A 27729-nucleotide genomic window follows, 5' to 3' on the forward strand; every position below is an offset into this window, starting at 1 on the left:
GGTTTATAGAGTGAGTTCCAGGACAGCCAGTGTTGTTACACAGAGAAACCCTGTCTCGAAAACCAAAATAAATAATGGAGAGTAAAAAGTGTTTTATAAAGGAGAATGGCAATACAACGACTTTGCTATCTTAAAATTCAGTGCTAGTTGATGTCTACTTTATTTTGTCACCAAAATTCATCAGCCAGGAACACATTTTGGGAAATTATGGTTTATTGAATAGTTCTTGGCCTGACTCAGAATCTTCCTAGAGGAGTTGGGGGTTTAGCTCAGTGGTAGAGTGCTTGCCTAGCAAGCACAAGGCCTGAGTTCGGTCCTCAGCTCTGGAGGGGGGCAGACAAAATAACAGAATCTTCTTAGATGGTCTGTTCGTCGTCATCACACCACTCCATCTGTCCCGAAGCCTTTCTATCTGTGACATCCCTCAGCACTCGCTTTGGAGCAGCTTGCACAAGTAACAGCTAATGCTGACTTGACCGGACATTGCCTAAGAACTTTGTGTCTTCTACCTCATTGCCTCTTCACAGCGGCTCTGAGGTAGGTACTGTAATTACCTCCAATTTCCAGCAAGGAAGCTGAAGTGTAGATAAGTGTGTGCAAGGTGGAGCCAGCTTGCCAGCTCAGGTTACCCTATTCCAAAGGCAGTTCTTTCAGCATCTCCCTTCAGTTTCTATCAGGCAAGTAATGTGGATAGGCGGTACTTATTAAATATAAGGGATTTCTGTTGCTTGCAGGACATGCTCCTGTACCCTGCTTGAAACGTGTCACCTTGCCAGTGTCTTTCATTTTAATAAAAACCTGTTTGGAGGTGAGCGGTAGGGTGCTCAGCAGTTGAAGGTGCTGGCTGCCAAGCCCAGTGCTCTGAGATTGATCCGTAGAGCTCACGTGGTAAAGGGGAGAACCAGCTCCTGCCAGTTGTCCCTCTGACCTCCAGAAGCTCTCTGTAGTACATATGCCCCCAGTAATAACATTTTAAACATTAAAAAAATGCTTTTGGTCTTACTTTTTTGAGACAGGGTCTCATGTAGTCCAGATTGGTCCTGGGTTTCTGGTCCTCAGCCTCAGCAGTGCTAGGGTAATAGCATAGTTTTATTACTTTTCTCTTCACTCTAGTATAAGAACACCCACAGCCAGGGATGGTGGCAGCATATGCCTTAATCCCAGCACTCAGGAGGCAGAGGCAGATGGATCTCTGAGTTTGAGGCCAGCCTGGGCTACAGAGTGAGTTGTAGCACATCCAGGGCTACATAGTGAGGCCCTATAGTGGCTTTCTCAAAAAATAAATTAAAAAGAGCACCCACAGCACAAGCTGGCATAACTGGCACCCAAGCATTTGGCGTCTGTGTCGGAGAGCAATAGGGAGCGGCAAGGACTGTGGCAAACTGGGAAGTTCCCGTTCTGCAGGAAAGGGGCAGCTGCTGCTCCGCTCCTGCCAATTACCACTGCGGAGGAATTTGGCCTGGTGTGTGCAGAGCTTCCTATTTTTACCAGAAGCTAGGAATCTGCGTTTTAAATGTGAAATGTCCTAATTTTTAAATGTTGGCACCTAATTAGAAAAAACAAAGTAAAACACCATGTGGGCCAAAGAAAACATTTGCTGGTCAAATGCAGTCCGATCTGCTCTGTTCTCAACCCCTGGCACGGAATTTGGTTCATTCTGCTCTGTGGTACTTAGAGTCTGTTAGGTGTGAGAGTTATTTTTTAATTTGTTTATCCCAGAAGTCTAGAGACCTTGTAAAAGCAATGGTTATCTCTTATTTTCAAATGTTTCTGGAGCCTGTTACTATTTGGTGAATAGACGTGTATGTGCGTGAATGAATAACCAAGTGAATGAATGACCAGTGAAGACTGCTTATCTGGCTATTACAGATTTGAAACAATCTATTAGAATAGGTGCAGAGGTTCTGTAGCCCAGCAGCCTGATGATGCCTACATGTACCAGCCGATGGAATGAAACGAAACAGAATCAAACTAATACCTAGTAGTAGAATCCATCAATCCCAGATGCCCCTGACTCCCCCCCCCCCCCCCCCCCCAGGCAGCCATGGACTCCTGCTCTGCACTTTTGCTTCTGTCTGTCCAGCAGCAGAACTCACTCAGGACATGTTACTGTGATTCTGTTGCTCTGCTCCTCACAAACCCAGAGTGACCCCTCTCATGTCAAATTGTGCATTTTCCTGGGTGGTCCCCTGGCCTCCTTCCCTCTAGGCTTGCTAACGTTTAGATTGTGTTTTGGAGCTTAGCCAGAGACTCCATTTTCCTACCCAAAGATCCTTCTCAACTGATTCTCTCTACCTCCTCCCTCCTCCCCTCCCTCCCTCTTTTTCTTTCTTCCTGTGTGTGGTATGTGTGTGTGTGTGTGTGCGCGCGCACATGTGCAACATGCAGATGCCCTTGCCTGGGTGTGCACATGAGGAGGTCAGAGGTTGACATTGGGTATCTTCGTCTATTTCTGACCACCTTGCTTTTTATTATTTACTTTCTATGTTATGTATATGGGTGTTCTGCCTGCATGTAAGTCTGTGCATCACCTGAGTGCCTGACACCTGCAGAGACCAGAAGAGGGCATCAGATCTCCTGGAGCCGGAGTTACAGACAGTTGTGAGCCACCATGTGGGTGTTGGGAGCCCTGTCTTCTACAAGAGCATCAAGTGCTCTTAAATGCTGAGCTCTCTCTCCAGCCCCCAACCTTATTCATTCATTCATTTATTTATTTATTTATTTATTTATTTATTTATTTATTTATTTATTTATCTGAGATAAGCTTTCGCCACTGAATCTGAAGTTAACCATTTAAGCTAGCCTGGCTAGCCATCAAGCCCCAGATCTGCCTGTTTCCACATCTCCATTGCTGGGCTGACTTGTTGTGCCCAGGTTTTACGTGGAATATTGGGGACCCAAACTCAGGTCCTCCTGCTTGCTCGCACAGCAAGCACGTCATCCATTGAGCTAGCTCCCAACCTTTACATTCTCTCTTTTTTTTTTTTTCTTTTCTGAAGTCCTAGTGTTCTTTCTCCCTTAAATATGCTGCTCTGGGTTCATCTTAAGCATAGTGCCTTTTTAGACTGGCCCATCTTATTCTAGGCAGGTTAACGAGCATTGAAAGATTCTGAGATTGATTGAGGGAGCTGGGGATGTGGTTCAGTGGTAGAGAGATTACCCATCGTGTGTGAGGCCCAGCATTCTTAGCACCACATTAAAAATTTAATGAAGTGATATAATTTATCTGAGATTGCAAATCCCTGCTACTCAGGAAGCTAAGACTAGGAGATTTCCAGTCTATTAGAGAGCTCGTCTCCAAAAAAGTGGAGGGAAGCCTTGAGTTTCATCTAAGCACAACAAACAAACAAACAAAACCGAAAGCGCAAAGCGTTAAGCAGGGTAGCATGTGTAGCTTGTGGTGGGTTTGAAGAGCACCTTGGAACTTCAGTATGTAGAGGACAGTTGGCAGGGTTCACCTCTCATCTCTCAGCAGTGAAATCTGATCATGCAGGTTTGACAGTTTATCCATTTCATAAAAGAGGACAAATTGAGAGAGAGTCTGGCATGGTAGCACAGACTGCCAGTGGACAACAAGGCTCGAATGTACTGGCTGAGGCTAGATGGCCTGGGTGGGGTGCTAGATTCCATAACAAAGTCTGAGTGCTTCCCAGTTTTGGGATTCCGTGATGATGTGATATCATTCAAGCCTGGGGGTGGAGTTAAACATAACATCTTGGTAGGTTGCCAGTTGTGATCAGTATATTTAAGACTTGTCAGGCCCCTGGGTCTAACATATAATGTAAAGCTTGGTCATTGCCCTCAAGTTGCAAATGATTGTATTAAGAAGGCGTATTATGAAACAGTCAAATATAGAAGTCTGTGTGCATGAGAGTGAAACTGAGTTGTTTAGGTTCCAAGTCCAGCAGGAGTTAAATTGGGGCAAATCAGGCTGGAGAGATGGCTCAGCAGTCAGAGTGATTGGTGATTGCTGCTTTTCCTTCCAGTGGCCCCAAGTTTAGTTCCCAGCACCCATGTAAGGTGACTCATAGTCACAAATTAGATGTTGTAATTTAGGAAAATACACTGTAGGACATCCAGAAAGTGAACTTTCACATCTGAGAGGATTGTTTAGGCTTAGCTCAAATGAGACACTTAACACTGAGAGGGCTCAGTGGGTAAAGGTGCTTGCTGCCAAGTCAGATGACCTGAATTTGATCCCTGGGACCCATGTGATAGGAGAGAACCAACTCCTGTCGGCTGTTCTCTGACTACACGTGCACCATGGCATTTGTGTGCCCCCCACATAGATAAATAAATGTAATAAAAAGGTCTGAAGCAAGAGCAGTGGCGCGTACCTATAATCCTGGCACTTGAGTAGTGGAGGCAGGAGGATTAGAAGTTCAAGGCTGGGCTGCAGAGGTGGCTCAGCGATTAAAAGCACTGGCTGCTCTTCCAGAGGACCTGAGTTCTAGTCCCAGCAACCAAATGGTAGATCACAACTGACTATAGTAGGGTCTGATGCCCTCTTCTGGCATAAAGTTGTACATGCAGATAGAGCTCTCATATACATAAGATAAATAAATAAATAAATAAATAAATAAATAAATAAATAAATAAATAAATAAATCTTAAAAAAAAAAGTTCAGATCATCCTCAGCTACATCAACTGCACAGTGAGTTTGGGACCAGATTGAGCTAAATGAGACTGTTTCAACAACAACAACAACAAAATGCCAGGTGAGGGGGTTCACATCTATAATTCCAGCATTTGGGAGGAGGAGGAGCACCATAAATTCAAGGTTAGCCTAAGCTACAAAGGAGTTCTAGGTCAGCCTGGGCCAGAGTAGGAAGACCCTGCTCCCACAAGCAAGCAAAACCAACATAAATAAAACAATTCAACCACAGCTAACCCTTGGAGAAGAGGTCTGGAATCATGACTGGCTCAGATGTATACAGGCCAAGGACTAGATGAAAGGTACAAACCCATTCTAAGCTAATGGCTCAACATAAAGGTATGCAGATGCTAGACACTTTATGGAAGGCTAGCCCATGACCCTGGTGTTAGAAGGATAGCTTTCTACCTTGTTTTGTAGATAAGAGTGAAGTTCAGATACGTCAGCTTTCCTGGTCCCAGTTCCCCTCTGCTTTACAGTCTGCCACTTGCTTTGAATGTGACACGTCAAGGATGTTTGAAACAAGGAAGCCCAGGCCTGTTACCACATAACAGTGAAGAAGGGCAATGAAGAACTTGGGCCAGGATTTAATTCTATGCATTATGCCAAGCTGGAAAGCCAGACAGGCTTACCTTTGCTCAACCTCTGTCAGCCAGCTATCAACAGAAGACAGCTTCTCTATATATACTTCTGTTTCCTCAGTGGGCCTGCCCAGTCTGCTCCATTTGCTAATGTATGTGCCTGTAGGGTAACATAAGCTTTCCCGGTCACAAGTCTCAACTGTTAGTAAGTGTAAAGAGTTTTTACTCAAGGAATCTTCCAGGAGTCAGTAGCCTATGGTGTAGTATAGTGTCATGTGTGTAGAATCTGAGTAGACAGACATAGAAAGGGTACTCCAGATGAACAGAAGGGACGGATCCAGAGGCTGAGGGTATGAAGCTAGGTACGTTCTTACATATCTGCCTATAATATCAGCACTTCAGAGTCTGAGATGGGAGGATTGCATTGAGTTTGAGGCCAGCTTGAGCTAAATAGCTAGGACCAGGTCAGCCAGGGATATATAGAGCTGTGTCTCAAAAACACAAACAAGGACTGGTAAAAGGTTTACAGATAAAAGTGCTCACTGCCGGGTGGCGGTGGCGCACGCCTTTAATCCCAGCACTCGGGAGGCAGAGCCAGGCGGATCTATGTGAGTTCGAGGCCAGCCTGGTCTCCAAAGCGAGTTCCAGGAAAGGTGCAAAGCTACACAGAGAAACCCTGTCTCGAAAAACCAAAAAAAAAAAAAAAAAAAAAAAATTGCTCACTACCCAAGCCTGATGACCTGAGTGTGATCCCTGGAATCCATGTAAAGAATTTGGTAATACACATCTGTAATCCCAGAGCTCCTGAGGTGAGATGGGAGGTGAGACAGGAGAATCACCTGAAGCTCCTGGGCCTGGAGTACACCACACAGTGAAATACACCACAAGGTGGAATACAACAAGGTAGAAAGTGAGAACTGATTCCTGAAAGGTGTCCTCTGACTCTCCACATGCCCCTCCCCCCCAAAGACACAAGAAGTAAATAAAATAATACTGAAACTTCGGACAAGAGGGTGGAGGAAGGGAGGGGTGACCAGAGGGCGCTGGGTTTCAGCTAGAGTGGAGGAGCACAATTTGGCAGACTCAGGAGGGCCACAGTTATATATTATATATTTCAAAATGACTAAATGGGTAGATTTTAATGTCTCCACCTTAAATGATAAGTCGTTGAGCTGATAGACATGTTAACTAGCTTTCTGCAATGCATATTGTATATTTATATATTATATAAACATATTGCACCATCTACATAATTATTATTTATAAGTTACTTTCCAAATTCTACATGGAATGCCTTGAGTAAATGATGATTCTTTGGGGGTACTTCTGATAAGGTAAGAAAGCCATTGTGAATTACTTCATCAACCATGATATATACTAACAGCAATAATGAAGGCCTGAGGGAAGGTTGACGCATGGGCTCTGAGGCTGGGCTGCTGGGATTGGAATCCTGGCTTCACTTCTCTAAACTGAAAGCAGTTTACTTTCAAGCAAGTTGTTTAACTTTGTAGTTTTCTTACCTGCAAGATAGGCTTGGAGTTGTGGGGTTGGGAGAACTTGTACAATTGAGCATTTAAACTGTATCCTCCATACAGTAACAAGTGTGCTCAGTGAATGTCAGCCACTGGAAAAACATTCAGGGAAACATTTGATGTACTTGGCAGCAATCCAAGAGATTAGAGGCAGTGCAGTATGGTGGTTAGGAGCCCAGGCTTCAGAGGCCCTTTACTAGTTGGTTGTATGATGCTCCTGCCCAGCCTGAACCATGGTGTTGTCTGTAAGCAGAGTCCAGTTTGTCCTTTCATGTCCATGGGAGAGTTGTTTCAGGAACCCCAAAGGTACCAAACCGACAGCTGCTCAAGGTTCTCTCTTTTAGACAGCATAATGTTTGCATGGGAACTTGACCCAGCAGTGTGCTGTGAATCACCTCTAAATGACATGGGAATGCTGTGGAAATCACTTTTATTCTCTGCTGTCAGGGAATACTGATAAGGGAAAAAGTGTTCACTACAGAGGTGTTTTTCCCCCAAGCATGCGTACATGTGGGTGCGTGCGTGCGTGCGTGCTTCCTTCTTTTTTTAAAAAAAGATTTATTTAGCCGGGCGGTGGTGGCACACGCCTTTAATCCCAGCACTTGGGAGGCAGAGGCGGGCAGATCTCTGTGAGTTCAAGGCCAGTCTGGTCTACAGAGTGAGTTCCAGGATAGGCACCAAAACTTCACAGAGAAACCCTGTCTCAAAAAAACATTAAAAAAAAAATTCATTTATTATATATAGTGTTCTGCCTGCATGTATGCCTGCAGGCCAGAAGAGGGCACCAAATCTCATTGTAGATGATTGTGAGCCACTATGTGGTTGCTGGGAATTAAACTCAAGATCTCTGGAAGAGCAGCCAGTGCTCTTAACCTCCCCAGCCCTGTGTTTTGTTTTGTTTTTTGGAGACAGGGTTTTTCTCTGTGTAGCCCTGGCTGTCCTAGATAGACCTCGCTCTGTAGACCAGGCTGACCTTGAACTCACAGAGATCCGCGTGCCTCTGCCTCCCAAGTGCTGGGATCAAAGGCATGCGCCCCCCCACCCCCCCTTCACCCCCACCCCCCCACCTCCCGGCTGCAGTGCAGTTTCTGTGCGGCTCCTTCACCAGTCTCCTAGTATTCCTCATTATTTCATCCACTATAAGAGAGCCTTGGTTATAAAATACCGTTATATGCATATCAGTATGAGAGCAAAAAGATGCCGTATTTCACTGACATGTCATCACTTAGAAAAGTCTATTCTTTGAAGTTGGTGCCACAGGAGTCACTGGCCAGTGTGTCTGCTTCATATGTTCCCATTCAAGTGGACATTCCTGGAGGGTAGAGAGTGACCCTGCCAAGCTCCCCATGTCTGTTGGTGCCCCGTACCTAACAGGTACTTGGTAAATATCTGGGTAGCTGTCCCGCCTTTGCATGGCATGGTTGGCAGAGTCTGTGCTCTTAGCTGTTGACCCTTTGAATCATTTCTGGCTTCTGGACGAGAGGAAACCATCACGGAGCTGACTGCCGAGCAGATCATGATTGAATGGGCTGCCAAGGTGTGGTTGTTGAGTGGAATTTGCAACCAGATGCAATTGCTAGCTATTATTACCACCCCACCCCCGGCACACACACAGTGTTTCATAATGGAAATAAAGTTTGCTTTCCTGGCCATTAGCAGACCTCGTCGTTTCGGTTCCTAATTGTCTTTTTGCCTTGTCTCCTGTTAGTATCTACGACCTCGCATTTAAGCCTGATGGAACACAACTGATTCTGGCTGCAGGAAACAGATTGCTGGTAGGATTTTGTCTGAGTTTCCATTCTGAGTGCTTTTTTCCCTCCCCCCCCCTCTTGTAAGTACTCTGAAATGTGACTCTCTTTTTTGAGATAAAAAAGGCAAGGGCGGAAAAACTAGCCATTCCTTTTTAATAAGGAAGGAAATGGTGTATTTAAAACAGGTAGGTAAACTGTCTATCAGATAGGAACTCGTGAACAATGCCTCCTTTGGAGTCATTTGTCTTTCCCCTTTGAGACACCCATGAAATGGTGACAGACAATGAATCAAAATGCCTTTGAAACTGGGTGGGTGTCAGTTCATATTTTGTTGGACCAAAGTGAAATAACAAGGCTAAAGGCTGCCCTTCCATGAGAAGCCAGAAAGTTGACCTTGACTTCTGGACTCGAGTGCCCCTAAATAATTCCATATGAATGCTGTCCTATTGTTCATAGTTTCAAAGGACACAGGCTCCCTCTGGAACCTATCCTAGTACATAAGACTAATCTTGAGAGACGCCTTTGTTTGACCCAGAACCTCTAATAGACCTTCTTCCGCTAAGCCGCCGTCCTTTCTGCTGTGTCTAGATACACAGACCGACGACGATGACGACGACGACGACAGTGTCCTAGTTCTGTGTGCGAACTCATAGTCTCACAGCCGTGCTTGAGTTGTTCTGCAGGCTTCTTTCCAGGGCAGACGGCATAGATCCTTTTCACTTCCCTTCACGGACTTCCTTCTCCAGTGTTCTGCCTGTGTGGGAGAGCTCTGGCCTCATTTCTCAGATGCTCTGTTTTTTACATCTCCACATATTTAGCCATGTTGCACAACTATAAAGTACCCTAAATGCACATTGCAGCTGCGTTTTATAACACTCCCTCCCACTTGCAAACCCCACGTTTGTTAGATCTGTGACTTTCAGACATGGTAGCAAGTATGATGCATCTGTGTGTGCTGACATTAGTGGCAGTGTTGGCCCTGACAGTTAACCATGTTGTCCACCAGCTCTTTGCGTGTGCTGGCTTTGTTAATGAGGGCCTGCCTTGATGGCTCATTCATCCAAGCCCATGTGAAATGAGTGAAATTTGCCTAGGCCTGGTTGTGCAGGCTAATAATCTCAGCTCCTTGGGAGGAGGAGGCAGGAGGATTGAAGGTTCAAGGCCAGCCTGTGCTGCAGAGGAAGTTCAGAGCCAGCCTGAGTAACTTAGTAAACACTGTTTCAAAATAAAAACTAGCCGAGGAGGCTGTGAATGTAGCTCAGAGGCAGAGGGCTTGTCTGGCGTTGTACAGCGCCCCAGGTTCAGGCCCCAGTACTGGGTGGGGAGGGGGAGAACAGGTGAAGTCTGCAGAGCTTTTCCTCGAGTGAAAAGCAGTGTGGGTGCTGTTTCTCCACCATTGGCCGTGTGTGCCTCGCCACACAGAGCATCGAGCTGGCCCTCCACTTCCTGCTGGGCCTGCAATAAGACATATTCATTCTTGTTATGTAGTGCTGTCTCTACTTGATACTAATTTAGGAAATCAACAACTGTTGTGTTATAAAAACAAAAATAGCAGTAGCACCCTGCAGGAATTTTGAATAATGGATGTCACACAGATAATCGATATTTTTACCCCTTTTGACAGGTTTATGACACCTCCGATGGCACCTTACTTCAGCCCCTCAAGGGACACAAAGACACTGTGTACTGCGTGGCCTATGCAAAGGATGGTAAGAGGCCTCTCTGGGTTCTGGTCTCGGTCATGGCCTTTAGCTGCTCATCTTTCTCCTCAGGAATTCTGTAATTATCTTTAAAATACAACCTGCATGCTCGGAGGATAGGAAATAGCTTAGACTTTAGCAAGTCACGGAAACAGGGCTTTTGGCTTGCCTTTTGTGGTTCTGAGACTAAGCCCAGGGCCTTACACATACCAGGTAAGTGCTCTGACACTGAGTTAGGACTCTAGCTAGCCACATGGCAGGCACCGTCTCAAGTGCTTGGCTTATTTCAGAGAACAAAAGAGAAGAAGGGCTTGTTGGGAGCCAGGGAGGAAGGAGGGACCAGGGAACATAGCATGAGCATAGTCAATAGGAACTAAGTACAAGGCTGGCAGGTGGACAGAATATGAGGGTTGGGAGTGCTGGGTGGAGCAGAGATCTGGTGCATTATCTAGTATGACTGTGAATGGCCCATTCAGAAAGGGCAGCTGAGCAAAGACTTGCAGACCTGAGATGGAGAGATTCGGCATCGGGCATTTGGGAAGAGCTTCCTGAAGATGGAAGAGCCACTGCAGAAGCCCTTGGGTGGGGGCTAGGGCAGAAAGAATGGGAGAGAACTGGGAGAGGGATAGAAGAGAACAGGTGTGGGGTGGCCAGACGGTGTCAGCGTCATGAGAGCTCTCAGTGAAGAAGCAGTCAGCACTCTTTTCGGGGTCTGCGTGGAGCAGGGGTCTGATCTGACTTCTATTTTATATCTGCCTTGGAAACAGCTTACCAGCATCTTCCAGGACAAGGGTGACAGTGGCAGACTTCTGTGGGGGCCAAAGAAGTGGTGAGAAGCGATCAGGTTCTGGATAGCTTTGAGGACAGAGCAGATGGGATTTCCTGGCAGGCTGGTGTGAGTGTGAACATTGCAGGCAGCGCCACAGCCCTTGACCGAATGTCTGAATGGTGAAGTTACCCTCCACCGATGTGGGTGGTGCTGCCAGAGTTCAGGTGTGCACATGGGCACTGTGGAGACTTGATGGAAGAAAGGGGAGAAAATTGCTGGAATGCAAGCATCAAGTGGTGAGGATATGGGACCTCAGTCACAGGGAGGGCTTCGATTCAGAAAAGGGGCATGGCAGGCGGGGCCTGCGGTAGTAGGATCTGAAGGACATTCTCTTTGGTTCTTCCATGGTTTTAGAGTTGAAGAGAAACAAAAAAGTCAAACTGCGGCTTTGGAGAGTGGGAGAATGAATGGACTTAGGAGGTGCAGTGAGACCTCCAGGGGCCGGAAGGATGTACTTGAGGCTGGTGGTCATGAATTGCAGGTGACATCACTTTGTGTGGTTTGTCTTCTCTAGTCACTCTGAGCTGCATGGTAGCAGGAGGAGAAGGGATGCGTTTAGTCCGAGTGCAGTTTACAGGCAAGGTGAAGTGAGAGCAGAGAGGATGAATGATCTTATGCCATGACCTTGAAAGGAGTGGAGATGGGCTGTAAGGGAAGAAGGGCAGTGGAGAGGGGTGGGACCTGGCCTTGAGGGGTTATTATACTGCAGCACCTGGAAGGTTGGGACGGAGAGGAGGTGGTTGGAGAATTGGTGTGTGAGATTGATATTGTGAGTTAAAAGTCAGTTCATGTGGGCTGGGGACAGAGCTGAGTGGTGGAACACTTGCCTAGCGTTCTCTTGCCCAAAGCCCTGAGTTCCTTCCACAGCACTGCAAAAATCACAGTAAAATGAAATAGATGGTAGATGAGTAGGCAGGTAGGTAGAATGCTATGCCATGGAAGTTCCAACCTTAGTCCAACCCAAAAGCTGTGGGACTTTTGTTAATGGAATGGGCAGACGGCCCAACAGGTTAAGGCGTTTGCACCAAGCCTGATTTGAGTTGTTCCCTGGTGTCCACTTGGTGGAAAGAGAGCCTACTCCTGCAAGTTGTCCTCTGACCTCCAAATGTGTACTGCGGCATGCATAAGCCCACACACATACACACTCATACAGAAAATAAACAAATAGATCTAAATTAAAGTTTTATGTCTTATTATTGTGTGTGTGCACATGTGGGCATGTTTTGCATGGCACACATGTGGACATCAGAAGATAACTTTAGAGAGACTGTTCTCTCCATCCACCTTTACGTGGGTTCTGGGGACTGAGCTCAAGTTGCCAAACTTGTGTGACATGTGCCTTTACCTGCTGAGCCAACTTCTGGCCCAAGCCCTGACTTTGAGCTGGTTATTGTCTCTGTCACTTCCTGGGTCACATGTAGGGCTGGAGATGATGCTCTGACCACAGTTGGAGTTCCTACATCAAAGGCTACAGAGCTTGGATGAGACTAAGACCCAGGTACATATTTCTTTGGATGGTGGACTTTGAGAATTAGATGAAAGATGTAGGGCCGCTCTGTAGGTAAATGCACATATATACAGTGTATTCAGCTCCAGCCTGACTTAGCCTAGTCGCTTCACTTTGGGAGAACTTTGACTTACTAGGTCCTGGGGCAGGTTAGGGAGAGACAGCACACATTTCTTGCTTCGTGGTCACGTGTCTGCCGTAGCAGTTTGAATTCAAGTTGATGCTCCAGGAAGACCAGTGGCAGGCAGCCTGGGTAACTGAATGATTTATGCACAGGCGCAGAGGCTGCTGGGTGTCCTGAGTGTGTGAGAGAAGCCCTGTGGCCTGTAGCCCTGTGAGCAATGGCATTAGTCAGCGCTCTGCAGAACTCTGTCACACATTGTCCCATGTGACCCTTTTTTTTAGCCCTCTGAAGCATGCAGCAAAGGCACTTTTACTTCCTCTGACAGAGGGACAACAGGCCTGGAGCAATTATAGAGCCTGACTGATGTCCTCTGCCTGTGGTACCTGGGTTTTCCCGGTGTATCATGCTTTTTGTGACACATAATATTAGGAAGTCTTAGTTCCTCCAAACTTGTCTACGCCCTTATTTCTGAAAATAGAGACATACAAATTATGGTTTTACTCTTTAAGTCCGCTTGTTTCTGACTTCTGAAAGTTTCCTAATTAATGAGCCACCATGATTAAGGTGTGTAAGACAGAGTTCCTTTTTCAAGAACAATAAACCAGTGTGAAGAAGGGTAACAGTAGTTATGTTCTTAGCACAGTTCTGACTTTTTTTTAAATTTTGTTTTTGAGATAGGGTTTCTGTGTGCAGCCCTAGCTGTCTTGGAACTCACTCTGTAGACCAGGCTGGCCTCAAACTCAGAGATCTGCCTGCCTCTGCCTCCCAAGTGCTGGGATTAGAGGTGTGTGCCACCACTGCCCAGCTGTTCTGAACATTTTCTATGTGTTGTTCTGAACATTTTCTATGTGTGTGTGTGCATGTGTGCACATGCATGTCCTTTCTTCCCATCAACTGTGAGGTCAATTCTATTACTGTCCATTTTCACATGAGGAATTGAAAGCCTGGAGGTAGCCTGTAGCTAGTTCTGGTCACACAGCTGCTCGGTGACATCACTAGGGGTTCTGACGCAGGATTCTGGGCCTGGAGCCCATACTTGTCATCCCCTGCTGCTCAGCAGGTCAGGGAGGTGGAGGGAGGGGACACCTGACAGCAGAGTAGCTCTCTGATCAGTGTTTGCTACAGTGCCTGACCTGCAGGCTCCTGCTTGAGCTGACTGCAGAGGAACCGACTTACATAGAGCCCCTGAGGGAGGACTTCTGCTCCCTCTCTGTTTCACACGGGGACTCTGAGGCTCTGGGAGCAGTGGCTCCCGAAGGTCACCTTCCACTTGCCCTAAGAATAAAGTCTGAAAATCTGCAACAGGTTGGACTGTTGAGATGGCTCAGCAGGTAAAGGTGTTTGCCTTTGCCGCCGCCTGAAAACCTGAAAACCGCTCATGGTGGAAGGAGAGAACTCCCACAGTTGTCCCAGTGTGCGCCATGGTGTCATTTCTGCCTCCCTCATACACACAAATAAGTCGTCAAAATGTAATAACAGTCTGCAGTTGGGCGTGCAAACCCTGGCCCGGCTTCCTTGAAGTCCTCCTCTCGCCAGAGCAAATGAAGGCTGGGGGGGGGGGGGGGGGGGCGGTGTCGCTGCCAGGCGCCCGCTCTCCCGCATGCTGGTAGGTTGGTGTCCATGAAGTAAATGAGGAATGGCATTTGTTGCTTCCTTCTAGCCTGTTCTCACTTAAAGCCCAAGCAGTGTGGAAATGCAGGTCTCATCTGTCACTCTTGTATTCGTGCCTTCCCCGGCTTCTCAGTGCTTGGGGGATAAAAGCAAGATCTTTGCTATGGCCCTGAAGGCCCTGGAGATCCCTCAGTCACCGGCTTCATTCCTTGCCACCTGCTCTAAGCTGGGTACCTCTTGGCCTCGTAGCCATGCCGCTTTTTGCTGTCTCAAGGCCTTTGTGAATGTTTTAAACATGTGCACAACTTGCTCTTTGTCCTGGGGTCAGCTCTGCTTATTCTTTAGATCTGCACTAAAGGATCCCATCTCTTCGGTCCTCCAGGTTAGTGGTTCTCAACCTTCCTAATGCTGCGACCCTTTAATATAGCTCCTCATGTTGTGATGACCCCCACAACCATAAAATTATTTTTGTTGCTACTTCATAACTGTAATTTTGCTACTGTTATGAATTACAATGTAAATATCTGGTATACAGGATATCTGATATATGGCCCTTGTAAACGGGTCATTCGACCCTGGAGGGGTTGTGATCCACAGGTTGAGAACGGCTGCTCTAGGAACTGCTGACCCAAGAGCACAGTTTCAGTCAGGCAGGATGGCTAGGTTTTTGAGATCTGTTGAACGGTGTGGTAAGCATAATTAACAATAATATATATTTTAAAGCTGCTAAGAGAACAGATTTTGATGTTCTCATCGTTACAAATATAAGTATCTAAGGTGATAAATATGTTAATTTGCTTGATATACTTATTTGACTAAATATATCAAAACACTGTACTGTACTCCATAAATATATACAACTTTGGGGGCTGAGGGGATGGCTCAGTTGGTTATGTGCCTGCTGCAAAAGCATGAAGACCTGAGTTTGCATCTCCAGCACCCACAGAAACACTTGGGCACAGCACTGGGGAGGTGAGGACAGAGGAGCACATGGACAGCTAGTCGGGCTAGGTCTGTGAGCTGCTGCGTTAGTGAGAGAATCGGACATAAGGTGGAGAGCAGTGGAGGAGGCTAGCCCGACCTCATGTGAACACATGCACACCCACATACACCACACAAACACATGGATAAACATGGACAGCTGTAAAATTTAAAAAAAATTAGGAAGGTGCTGGAGAGGTGCTTCAGCAGTCAAGAGCACTGGCTGTTCTTCCTGAGGATCCGTGTTCACTTCCCAGCACCCCCAGGGTGGCTCACAACCACCCGTAACTCTAGTTTCAGGGAATCTGATGCCATCTTGTGGCCTGTGCGGCACCAGACATGTACATGGTACACAGACATACATGTAGGCAAATACCATATACATAAAATAAAAATAAGTAAAATCTTAAAAAAAAAAAAAAAAGAAAGTTTAATGTTAGTTTTCCCAGTTACTCTCTTTCTGTAGAGGACCCACCACCTTCCAGATTGTATTTGTGTTGGATAAACTTAATGTCTGCTTCTTGGACTAGACACCACAGAAATGAAGCTTAGCTGTTTCAGTCACTGCTCAGCCCTACTGCAGAACATGGCACACAGATGTAGGCGAGTCTCAGTGAGTCTGGGTGTACTCGGTGCCAGGAAAGCTCCACCTGCAGATTCCTTGCTTCCATGGTTGATGAGAAGCAGAGAAGGGCTGGGGTTACAGCTTCTTTGTGGGCTGGGTGCTCATATGTGCAGGCCCTAGGACCTGTCCCCACACCACATCCAAGAACAGCGGTATAGAATAAGGGGGCACTTAATTCCCTTGAAAGATATTTTTTAGACCGGTCTCTTGTAGTCCGCTGGCTTCAAACTCACTGTGTAGCCAAGGATGACTCTGAACCTCTGATCTTGCCACCGCAAGTGCTGGGTGATAGGAGTACACTAACTACTACTGTCAGCTTCTGCAGTGCTGGGATTTGAACCTGGGGCCTCATACATACTAGACAGCTACTCTCCCAACTGAACTACAGTCCTAGCTAATTAGGTGCCTTGAAGAATTACTTGTCTTGGACATACTATCTAGAAAATGCTGGTTTAAAATACATGTGCTGATTTCCTTTTGAAAACCCTTTCAGGCAAGCGCTTTGCATCTGGATCTGCTGACAAGAGCATCATTATCTGGACCTCAAAACTGGAAGGCATTCTCAAGTACACGTAAGTCATTGCATGGGTGACAGTTTATAGTTGAACTCTTACTGTTTTATTTGCTTGAGACAGGCTCTCCCTCTGTGAGGGCAACCAAAGCTTATACCTTCCCTGTCTCAGGCTCAGGCAGCAGGGTTTACAGGTGTGCCCCACCAGCCACACCTGACTCTGCTCTGACTGCTGTTCACTGTGGTCACAGCCTTGTGGAAACAATGTACGGAAGAGCTTTCCTCCTCAAGATGAACTTGAATTCAGCATGAGGGTGGGGGGGGGGAGTGGATGACCACTGACTAGCTTAGCTAGCACTGAGCTGTGTGTCGTGTAATGTATTTTACTAATCTGACACCAGAGATCTCCACCACTTCCCTCTCACCCACTCTGTCCTCTTCAGTGTCTCTGCCTCCAGGAATGGCTTTGCATCTGCCCAGTGTCAAAAACTAGAAAAGCCAGTGTTCTCTAAGCTTCCTATTCCTTAGGGGCAGTGTTCAAATCTCTCCCTTTCCTAGCAAGCACGCCTGCTTCCGCCCCCCCCCCCCAAAAAAAAAACACATCCTACAGGCCTCAGGTGCAGCTGTCCCTGCTGCCAACTCTCCCCTTCCCCTCCAGACTCAGGAGGCCCATCCTGAGCATTTCTTACAGCTGGGGCCTTACATGTTCTGAGTATTGATTGATGCCACCCATTGGCCTGTGGGCTCTGGAAGGCAGACACTACCCTGCTTTTGCATGCTTGTATTTCTGACATCTAGCCTGGTCCACAGTCAGTACTTGACAGACAACTTTTGTTATTTTCAGTTCTAGAGAAATACCCCAAATACAAACTGTGCCATCACCACCAGGTGTTATGTACATTAACGCTGTTGTGCACCCAAACTTTGGCAAGTAAAGTCTTCAGAACCCTTCATCTTGCTGAGCCTAAACTCAGTGCTTAGCACCTTCCATTTTGCCCCATCGCAGCGCTGACAACCGTCATTCTCCTTTCTGACTCTAGGAGTTTGGCTCCTCCAGGTGCCTCATAGAAGTGGGATCATATGGTATTTGGTGTTTTGTGATTGGCTCGTTTTATGTAATGTCCTCATGGCCCATGCCTTCCTCTTTAAGGCTGAAGTAATACTCCATTGTGTGTCTGTATCCCATTTGGATTGCTCAACAGCTGATGGACACTTAGGTTGCTCCCACCTGGTACCTACTGTGAATGATGCTGCTCTGAACGCATCAAGCCGTGTTTAGTGAGTCAGGCCATGCGTACAGTGTCACCAGAGAGTGAAGGACTAGCTGGGACCCAGATGCCATGGAGTGCACCTGGCCTGCAGCCTCTTCCTCACACTTAACCTGTATTTCTGGGCCACCAGAAAGGCTCAATGAGAGCCACAAGTAAAGCGTGCTGTCTGCACCTGGCACTAAGCTGGTTCCCTAGGTCTTTATCTCAGTCACCCACCGGAGGTGTCAGGAGGAGAGCCCTGGAGGAGGAGGAGCGGCTTGAGTTGGGTGGGATGCAGGGTGGGTGGAAACTGGTGGTGAGGGCAGTCCTGTAAAGGAGTCCCTGAGCTGGCTGTTGGTCACTCAGGGAGGGGCTTGCAATGTGTCACTTGAGGCTTCAATGCTGTTTTTTTCTTTTCAAATTTATTTTTGTCTTTTTTATTTTGTTTTTGTTTGTTTGTTCATTTGTTTTTTTCTGGAGCTGAGGACCAAACCCAGGGCCTTGTGCTTGCTAGGCAAGTTTTCTACCACTGAGCTAAATCTCCGACCCCTACATTTATTTTTAATTTATTTTATGTATATGGGTATTTTGCCTGCAGAGGCTAGAAGAGGGCATCATATTCTTTGGAACTGGAGTTACAGACAGCAGTGAGCTGCCATGTGGGTACCGGGAACCGAATCCTGGTCCTCTGGAAGAGTAGTAAGAGCTCCTTCTCTAGCTCCTTCAAGCCTGCTTTGACTCTAGTTGAGCCACTGAGACATTCGTGGTTTGCTATGGAATAATCTTCAGTTCTTCACCTTCCAGGCACAATGACTCTATACAGTGTGTTGCCTACAACCCTATTACCCACCAGCTGGCATCCTGTTCCTCCAGTGACTTTGGTAAGTTTCAATTCCCAACACCTCTAGTGGAGAAGGCTGAGACTCACACAGAACCTGCTGGCCTGTCCTGATAGAGAGAGGCCTCTTCTCCACCTCCAGCAGCCGAGGCGAGGTTCATAGTTATCTTTTAAATTTGCAGAAAGAGACAGTGAGAGATGATGACCTGGAGGGTGGTGAGATGTCTGAGACAGATGAGCAGGAGGGTCCTAGGGAGGAAATGGTGTGATGGACAGGAGGGCACAGAAGACTCTGACTCACCCTAGCAGGCACTGTGTCTCTGCCCACCTTGGTATTCACCTACATCCACATATTTGTGGAATTCACCCTTTCACTTGTGCTGCTGACTCAGTGTGTCCTTATTCTCTGTGCCAGGGGCTCTGTTTCCCGGGGACAGCAGACCTCCCCCCAACCCCCCAGGTGCCATACAGGGCTGGCATGGACTGGGACAGGAGGTGACAGTGATGTGTCTGTGAAGGGAGGAGGGAGGCTTCTGGAACATGAAACATTGATGCTGGCTTCCAGCTCCATGCCAAGGGACCCCCAGGACAGCCACAGGGCTAGGAACCCAGAGACCTAAGCCTTCTCAGTACCTCAATGTCCTTATCCAAAAGGAATGTGTTCCCTACCTTGTCTGTTCAACTCACATAGTTTTAGCTTCCAGAGAGAATGCAAAACAGCCGGTTTATCAGTGGTGGGAGCACCACCGTTTGCTTGCACAGTTTAACGTATCTTGTGGGCTGCTGCTCTGTGCTTGTTTGGGGAGTTAAAATAGCCCTGCTCTCAAACTTGTGGCACGAGGAAGGTAGGATTTGTAAAAATATCTTGAGTAAAAATAGTTGGGCTGGGGAGATGCTTCCGTGGGTAAAGTGCTTGCAGCCTGAGGACCAGAGTTCAGAGCCCGGGTACCCAGGTACAAGCCAGCTGTGGTGGCTTCTGTCTGTGACCCCAGTGCTGGAGGCAAGACTGCCAGATCCCAGGGGCTTGCTGGACAGACAGTCTAGCCAAAATGGAGAGTGCTAGGTTCAGTGAGGAACCCTGTCTAAAAAATAGAGTGATAGAGGAAGACATCTCAAGGTCAGCTTCTGCTTCCTAGGCAAGCATCCCGCACACAGACGTCACTGTACACACACATGCAACAGTACCTGCAGGGCGTTTATAGTGTGGGACGCACTGTGTTGATGGTTGACAGTGAATTTTTTTTAAAGAGAATTCTTCTTTTTTTTTTTTTTTTTTTGAGAGACTGGATCACCTGGGTGTCTTTATTGGTGTCTGGTCCCTTTTCTCTGAAAACACACAAACTTTTAAAGGTAACATAAATAATCTGCATTAACATAATTATGAAATGTGTGGTATGCACAAGTCAGCTAAAGATGATTTTTTGTTTTATGTTTGCGTAGGTAAAAGGCATCTGTCAACTTTATAAATCCATTTGGACTGTGTATCCAAACTGTAATATAGTAAGTCATAAAGACTCTGTAACCAACAAGATTTATCATGTCTCATCCAGTCTCAGAGCTGTTCCCATGTGGAGGGGTCAACAGACACCTCACCTGTCCTGTAGTCTTTTCTGGCTTTCTCCCTCATGCCTGCAGATCCTTAGGAAGTCTTCCCCTGGTCCAATCTGATAAAAAGAGAATTCTTACAGTCTGAGAACCGTTTTAAAAAAATCTGAGCTCTGAGTCCTGTGCCAACTCCTGAGGTCAAGTGTTTCACTTGTTCCCACCCTCCTGGTCAAGGAGAAAGCACAGGGGCTCAGTGTAGTTCTGGGGTCACTGGCAGTCACTTAGCCAGCACTGGAGGAGTGGGGTTGAAGCCCAGGCTGGGCAACTATGTGCAGAGCTTGAGGGAGGCTAGGCAGAGGGGTTCCTGCAGCTGAAGGCCCTGTGCATTTACAATGGAGCACAGATAACATGCACAGGTGGGGTGGGAATATTTGAAAGCAGGGAGGGGAAGGTTTGGTCATTTGACATGCATTCCCAAAACCTTGCTCTGCTCCTGGGACTCCAGGGACTCTCATGACTGGGGCAGCAGGGAATGAAGAAAAGATAAGACAGATATAAAACTGGGATCAGGTGCACCACAGCATCCTAGAAGCCCATTCTGCTTATTATATGGAGTTGAACAGAGAGGCAGGGTGATCCTTTGCAGCTGAGTCAAGGAGGCAGGGTTATCACAGATAAATGCAGAGGCAGGGTTATATACAGCTGGACCAAGGAGGCAGGTTTAGCTAATCTCGGTCAGAGAAGTCTCTGTAGGAGCAGTCTTCAGGCCATAAATATCTGGGGAGAAAGCTATGTTGAACATTTTCTGAATGTATTGTCAACATCTACACATAGACCAGAAAGGGAGGGCTTTGCCATTTCCCTCAGTTTCACCCCCAGGGAGAAGGCTTTGCTGTTCCTCTAGGTATGAGGCTGTTGAGTCCTTAACATGACTGTGGTTGTATCAGTGGCACACATTTGCTCAGGACTTTACTCACTCGGGGCTTCCTCTGCTCTCTACACATGCACCTGGCTATGTAAACGTATTTGTGCAACGTATTTCACATGGCCATACTTCACAGCTCAGGCAGAGCACAGTTTGCTTTTGTCTGTTGTTTAGGGCCTTGTACTACATCTGGGAACTGGAGGAGCAAGCCTAAACTGACCAGTGAGCTGTGCACAGTGCACAGCTCAGATAGAGCCGCGTGCAGTGACCGAGGCCTAGAAAGTGGGCCCTCCAAAAACTCACTCATTGCTTACTTGATTTTTATTAGCTTAACAGAGAATTAGGTTTTACTATGACCTTTTCAAACAAAGTTTGTTTTTGTTGCTTCTTCCCACCCCTCCACCCCCATTCTCCCTCACCCCTACTCCCTCCCACCCCAGGAGCCACCTTTCCACTTTGGTGTCATGTGTGACCATTCCCATCCCCCAAGCCTCTTGTTCCCTCTCACGGTCTCCTGCCAGTCATGGTCTGTACCCACTGTCACAGCCCTTGTGTACAAATGCTAAAAGTTAGACATGAGAGCATGTGATGTTTGTCTTTCTGGGTCAGCTCATGTAATGTGAAACGTCACAGCTTCATTCCTGTACATTCCATTTCCTTAACTTGTTTGTTCTTTTTTTCTTTCACTCTTTCATTCATCCATTTATTTATTTATTTATTTATTTATTTATTTATTTATTTATTTATTTATCTTTTGATTTTTCAAGACAGGGTTTCTCTGTGTAGTCCTGACTGTCCTGGACCAGGCTAGCTTTGAACTCACAGAGATCCGCCTGCCTCTGCCTCCCAAGTGCTGAGATTAAAGACATATGCCATCACTGCCCGGCTTAAATCGTTATTTTTATACTGAGTTGTTCTCTGACTGCCATGCCCTGGCTGTGAGCAGCTAAGTTGTCCTTTTCCTTGAGATTAAATCCTGGAGAAGTTGACTAGAACTTCACTATCTACCTTTTTTAAAAAACAGTTCCCAGTACATCGCAAAGACAGCACAGAGCAACCTCATGTGTTCTTCACCCAGTTTTCTTAGTGGATGCACCTTAGGCAGTCACTGGGCAATACAGGAGCCCGGGAAACGGGGCACAGTGTGTTTGTGGTTTTGTCATTTCACTGTATGTATGACAGTGTACTACCACTGTATCACCGGATCTCATTCCCATACCAATGCCTGTCCCCTCCCTTCCCCCCATTCCTGCCACCTGGTGCTGAAGTCCCCGTAGCCATAGAGCCGATCTCCAGTTGTGTGACTGTCATTTAGTATGTTGTATTCATGGACTTACATGGACTGAACTTTTCCAAGTTGGCTTTCCCCCTTTAACTCAGCATAAGACTCCAGAGTTTTGAGTTTTGTATGGAAGAATAGTTTACTCCTCTCTATTGCTGTCTTTTCTTTTGCCTGATACTGAAGGGCTGTGGTCTCCTGAGCAGAAGTCTGTCTCCAAGCACAAATCCAGCAGCAAGATCACCTGCTGCAGGTAAGGAAGCTAGGGAAGCTCTGATGACGACAGCTTGTGCTCCTTCTCTCCCCAACAGACCCACACAAGCCCCTAATTTCACACCGCAGAGAATGTGGTGCTGGCTAGTTGGTCTAGGCTTCTGTGTTGCCTTTTTTCTTTTCTTTTTGTCTCCTTGATGGGAATGACTTGTGCCGTTGACCACCTTTGCTTGGTGAGCTGGCGTGGGCTTCTTTGCCAGGAAGCTCAGGCAGGAACCTCTGACTTAGGTGCTAGACCCTTACCAGAATCTGGATCTTGTGACTGACAGGCCTGTGACCTTGGGAAGGTTACTGAGTCTCTCTGAGCTGGCCTCGGGGTCCTCATGGGCCAAGGGTGATAACAGCTGGCAATGCACATAAACCAGAGTGCCAGCAGCACAGCACTAGGCCCAGGCACGCTAAAACTCAGCAGCTTCCGGGGTGCTCTGGGATTCAGCTTTTGTCAGCATGAGTGATGCATCAAGCCCTGTTCTAGGGCTAAAAAGACACAAGACAGTGTGTTTACTGGGAGCCCCTGAATTGGGAGGGGGTTGAAATGCAAAGCAGAAATGGGGGCTGGTCCGGAGTGCAAGGGCAAGTTGTCATGGAGATGTGGGCAGAGAGCCAGGGGATAGATGCCCTCTGAAATAGACGCCCCTGCCTACAGGTCTCACTGAGTCCAGCTGTAAGTGACAGTCCAAGCTGGTGTCTAATTGTCTGTCAGGAGTGAGCAGGAGTGATGGGACCTTAGCCTGGCTGCTGCTGCCGCCTCCCACTGAGCTTTCCTGCTTTATCGTCTGTGTCCTTTCCCTCTCTCATGCTCTTCTTGGGTTGTGTGTGCAGCTGGACAAACGATGGTCAGTACCTGGCTCTGGGGATGTCCAATGGGGTCATCAGCATACGGAACAAAAATGGCGAAGAGAAAGTGAAGATTGAGCGGCCAGGGGGCTCCCTCTCCCCGATATGGTCCATCTGCTGGAACCCTTCAAGGTACCCATGGCTGTCTTTCTCCTGGCTGGCACTGTTCGAAGAAGGGCTTTCTCAGCCCTTGAGCTCTTTTTCTCTTCCTGACATCTTTGTAGTTTAAAGTCCTTTCTCCCCACTTGCCTGGTCTTTTGGAACCTGTTTTTTTATAAATGAAGTTTTGAAAGAGCCTATATTGAGTTTTGGAACGGATCCCAGAGATTTAGCTAAGCAGATGAACCATCTAGGCCAGCTGAGAGAGAGAAAGAGGAGAGAGAGGAATGGGGCTTCATGAACTGATGGTTGGGGTCTCCCCACACTTCTTTTCTTGCTTCTTTGGTTCCTCCTCCATGCCCTGGAGGCTGCACGCACCCACCTGTTGGAATGTTAGCAGAACGGTGCTTTCTTGAGTACTTTTTTTTTTTAATTTTCTGTATCAAAAAGTTAAAATTAAGCCTACAAATATCCCTAAAGCCTAAAGATCAGCAGACAGTTGGCACCTACCTGCTCATCCTTACACACACTTGACTTTTATGTCCCTGTGACTTAGAGGGTTGACTAAAAGCTTTCCCGGCTCTTTGTGTAATCCTCTAATATTAAATCTATCCCCACGGAGTTCTCTGAGGGTAAATTAAAGGACTCAATTGTTTACTGTCCCAATGTTATTTTACAGGTGGGCGCCCGCTTGATTTAGGAGGCTGTTTAATTCCGTTGCATTTCTTACAACAGGTTATTATAATTCTTCCTGAATAATTCTCTCCAGCGGAGGCCCTCCATGTGTATATAATGCCTTCAAAGGCCATTAGCTTACCCCAGAGTTCCTGCTGTTTGATTTTGTGGCCACAGATGACTTTGTGGCTTCAGGCTACCATTTTTAATTCATGAGAAACAGGATGCCCAGTGTACCTGGTGGCTGTCCTCTTCCGGGCAGGGTCCAGGGGCTCCTTGGCAGGTTTTGAAATTATAGCTTTAGTGTAGTCCTAGGCAATGTGATTGTGAACATCCGCTTACTGTCTACAGCCGATGGGAGAATATCTGGATGAGCAGAGAAAACGAGGATGCTGAGGATGTCATTGTCAACAGATATTTTCAGGAAATCCCTTCCATTCTGAAGTCAACAGTGTACAGTAGTCAGGGTAGTGAGGCAGAGGAGGAAGAGCAAGAGGAAGAGGACGACAGTCCCAGGGACCGCAACTCGTGAGTGTGTCCCAGAGTGAGGACCCTCCTCGGGAGGGCCCAGGTCCCTGCACAGAGCTGCCGAAGCAGATGCTGTGGAGAAGCTCCTTGGCCAAGGCCAGCAGAGCAGGGGCCGGGGGATTGTTGGTGTGCCCCCACACTCACAAGGGAAGCTCCCCCTGAGAAGCATGTGTGGGTGGCAGATAGTGCAATCCTCTGAGAAAGGAGGAGAAACTGGGTAGTGTGGAGGAGGACACACCTCTGTAAACTACCATCTCTGAAAAGGCCCCTGCACCTCTGTGTGTCCCCTCTGACTTCCATGTGTGATTCTCATAACCATGCCTGCTTCTTAACCTCTGAGTGAGTCCTTTCCAGCAGTCCTAGACATTCTCTGAGAAGCCTGATTTGGAACGCCCATGTAGGACCACCATTCACCCACTACTTTTTGTTACTGGATGGGTTTTCTTGGCCTATTCCCGCACCATTTCACCTTGCATTGGCTAGGATGTATGTACAGGGGAAGCCCTTAGCTTTCACCCTTCCCACACCCACAGTCCTGGCTGCTGGGCAGTCTCTCCTCTCTCAGTTGAGATGACCTGTAAGGGAAATCCTTGCCAGTGGAGTGGAAAAAGCTGAGGCAGCCAGGATGTTGTGATTGGGCAATCATGTCCCAGCCTGGGACCCTCCTCACTGCCACCCCGACACCTAAGATTCCTTAGACGAATCCAGGTTTGTGGGGTGGGAAGTGGGGACAAGAAAGGAGGGAGCGTGGCCTTCAGGTTCCCATTGGAGTTTCAGCCCTTTTTTTATTATTCAACGTGAGTGTTTTGGTAGAGCCCCACTGCCCACCATTCTAGGTGGTTGGCTTGGAAACTCCTAGTCTAGTGTCTAGCGGCTGAGTCTAACTCAGCACCAATGTGACCCATCCACTGGGCCTTCACTGGTGGCTAGGGTTTGGACTCCAGCGTCAGTCATCACCGTCCATCTGCAAGCCTACTGCCAGCATCTTTTCTACTTCCCCCTTGTTCTTAGTTCTGACTTAGTGTCTATGGCGTTCTCCTCACTGCTACCCCTGGCTGGCTTTTACAGACCATGCTGCATAGAGCATGCTTATGTGGCTAGTGGATGCTGCTCGGTGACTGGCAGACCCTGGGCTCAGGGAAGCAGGAGGTGTTAATAAAGACTCAGCCACCTGGAGAGGTTTAGGGTCCAGCCTTGATGCTGGGAAGCCTCTCTGTCTACATTCTGAGGAGTTGGCATCCCATCTAAGTGGAGGCCTTTCTCCTGGGTTCTGGCCCTGAAGTCCCATCCAAGGCACATGTCTACAGGCCTCTGTTCCGTTGGCAGTTGTCGGTCTTCAAAAACTTGGAAAAGTTGTTCATCTTCACTCAGATGCCATTTCACCTCTTCGAGAACCCTGACTGCAAGAGGACTCGGGTGTGGGTGCCGTTCTTCCTCTTCAGGAAGACTGAGCAATTTCTCATCTACTAGAACAGTCTAGCCTCCTCACTGTAAGCTGTGTCTCCGGGCTACTCCCTACATTTTACACATGAGAAGGTACACGTGGATGTGCAGCCATGCTCATCCTTCAAGTTGCTCCCAGGAACTCTGAAATGAGGAATTTACCTTCTGCTGCTGTAGCCATGTCCTAGCCCAAGCTGTTCATGGCTCGGAGTCAGTTAAATAGTAGATCCCAGGAGGGCCAACCCTGTCTCTGCTTTAGTCTCGGGACTGATTGATGCTTGGCCTGATTGTGACGCTGGCCCCAGTACGGCTGTGTAGCACTTGGCTCCCTGACAGCCTGGCCAGGCCTTTCTTTTTCCTGTTGTTTGTTAAGCCCCTAGCCACACTCATCAGCAGGCTGTGCCCCCCATAACCTCTTTTGTCTTCTGTTGATTAGAGAGGAACATAATGACATCCTGGCTGTAGCTGACTGGGGACAGAAACTTTCCTTCTACCAGCTGAGTGGGAAACAGGTATGTGGCACCACACAGACCCACTTACACATGTCAGCCGTAGCACACTTTGATGGTGTTCCTCTGAGACTGTGCTGTTAGTGACTACACACGATCATTGTTACCATCTGCATAGTGAACGTGTGCTGTGGCTCCAGGGCCTGGGCCCAATACTCTGTCTTCTTCTCTTCTTCAACTCTTCAGCCCAGTGAGGAGACACTTTAATTATGTACTTTTAGAAATGGTGAGACCAAGACAGAGCAGTAAGTACCACACAGCTGGGAAATGGTGGAGCCTGGGATTGAGACCCAGGTCAGATGAATTTACTCATTCTTTGAGAATTTCCAATAGGCTTTTAAGAAGACATACCCAGAGACATGTTTCTTTCAACAGGGTCCCACCCCCTAAATTTTACCCTCTTCTCCATAATGCCATTGCCTAGGGACCAAGCCTTTGACACAGAGATTTTGAGAATCATTTAAGGTCCAAACCACAGTACAGATGGTAACTCCAGCTTGTTTGGAACAGTGAAGTTATTTTCTTGGTTTTGAAGTATCTTTTTAATTCTGGAGTGATTTGGGATTAAATATAGGACAAAGGATTGATAAAGCAAAGCCAAACTTCTCATCAGGCTTGGTAACATCTGTGTAATTTTGGCCTTTTAGGCATCTGTAGTGCATGAAGAGGCCCTGGCTTAGTAGCCACTGCTGGTATTCCCTGGTGCAGACATTGTTACACTGTGTACAGGACTAGCTCTTTCAGTCCTCAACCTCCTCTGGAGGAACTGCTGCCATCATTGTTCTATGTGTAAGAAAATTGAGGCCTTGAGATACTGTTGGCCTCAAGAGCACAGTTGAGTCTGTGTCCACACCTAGTTTGGGACCTGGCCAGATGGATGCTAGAAATCTGTATTTGCATATCTGCCAGATTAGTCTAGTGATGACTATTTTAAATGTATAATTGAATTAAAAACTGATTTTTATACAACTGCTTTTCAATGGAAAGACAAGAATTTTTTATTAAGTGCCTAAGCAATATTGGACTTTAAAGAGACTCATTGTATTTTCCTACTTGGGATTCACTAGGCTTAAAAACAAAACAAAACAAAAAAACCAAGAACATATAATTATTGTTTTAAA

The 27729-nt window shown here is 47.1% G+C and overlaps 1 protein-coding gene across 4 annotated transcripts in view; it reads left to right on the forward strand.

The window, feature by feature from the left end:
• Ift122 (intraflagellar transport 122) overlaps positions 1-27729 on the forward strand; it is a 73649-nt gene that overhangs the window by 1672 nt on the left and 44248 nt on the right. For 2 of the 4 annotated variants that reach the window (XM_059258421.1, XM_059258422.1), the window contains exons 2-9: positions 8477-8543; positions 10144-10228; positions 16390-16468; positions 18462-18538; positions 22431-22497; positions 23340-23486; positions 24480-24656; positions 26536-26611. In XM_059258421.1, coding sequence (XP_059114404.1) covers positions 8477-8543; positions 10144-10228; positions 16390-16468; positions 18462-18538; positions 22431-22497; positions 23340-23486; positions 24480-24656; positions 26536-26611 — 775 coding nt within the window. The remainder of the gene's footprint in view (positions 1-8476; positions 8544-10143; positions 10229-16389; positions 16469-18461; positions 18539-22430; positions 22498-23339; positions 23487-24479; positions 24657-26535; positions 26612-27729) is intronic. The other 2 variants (XM_059258423.1, XM_059258424.1) reach the window with 1 other exon arrangement.

The sequence above is a fragment of the Peromyscus eremicus genome, chromosome 3, assembly GCF_949786415.1.
Source record: "Peromyscus eremicus chromosome 3, PerEre_H2_v1, whole genome shotgun sequence".
Taxonomy (NCBI): Eukaryota; Metazoa; Chordata; class Mammalia; order Rodentia; family Cricetidae; genus Peromyscus; species Peromyscus eremicus.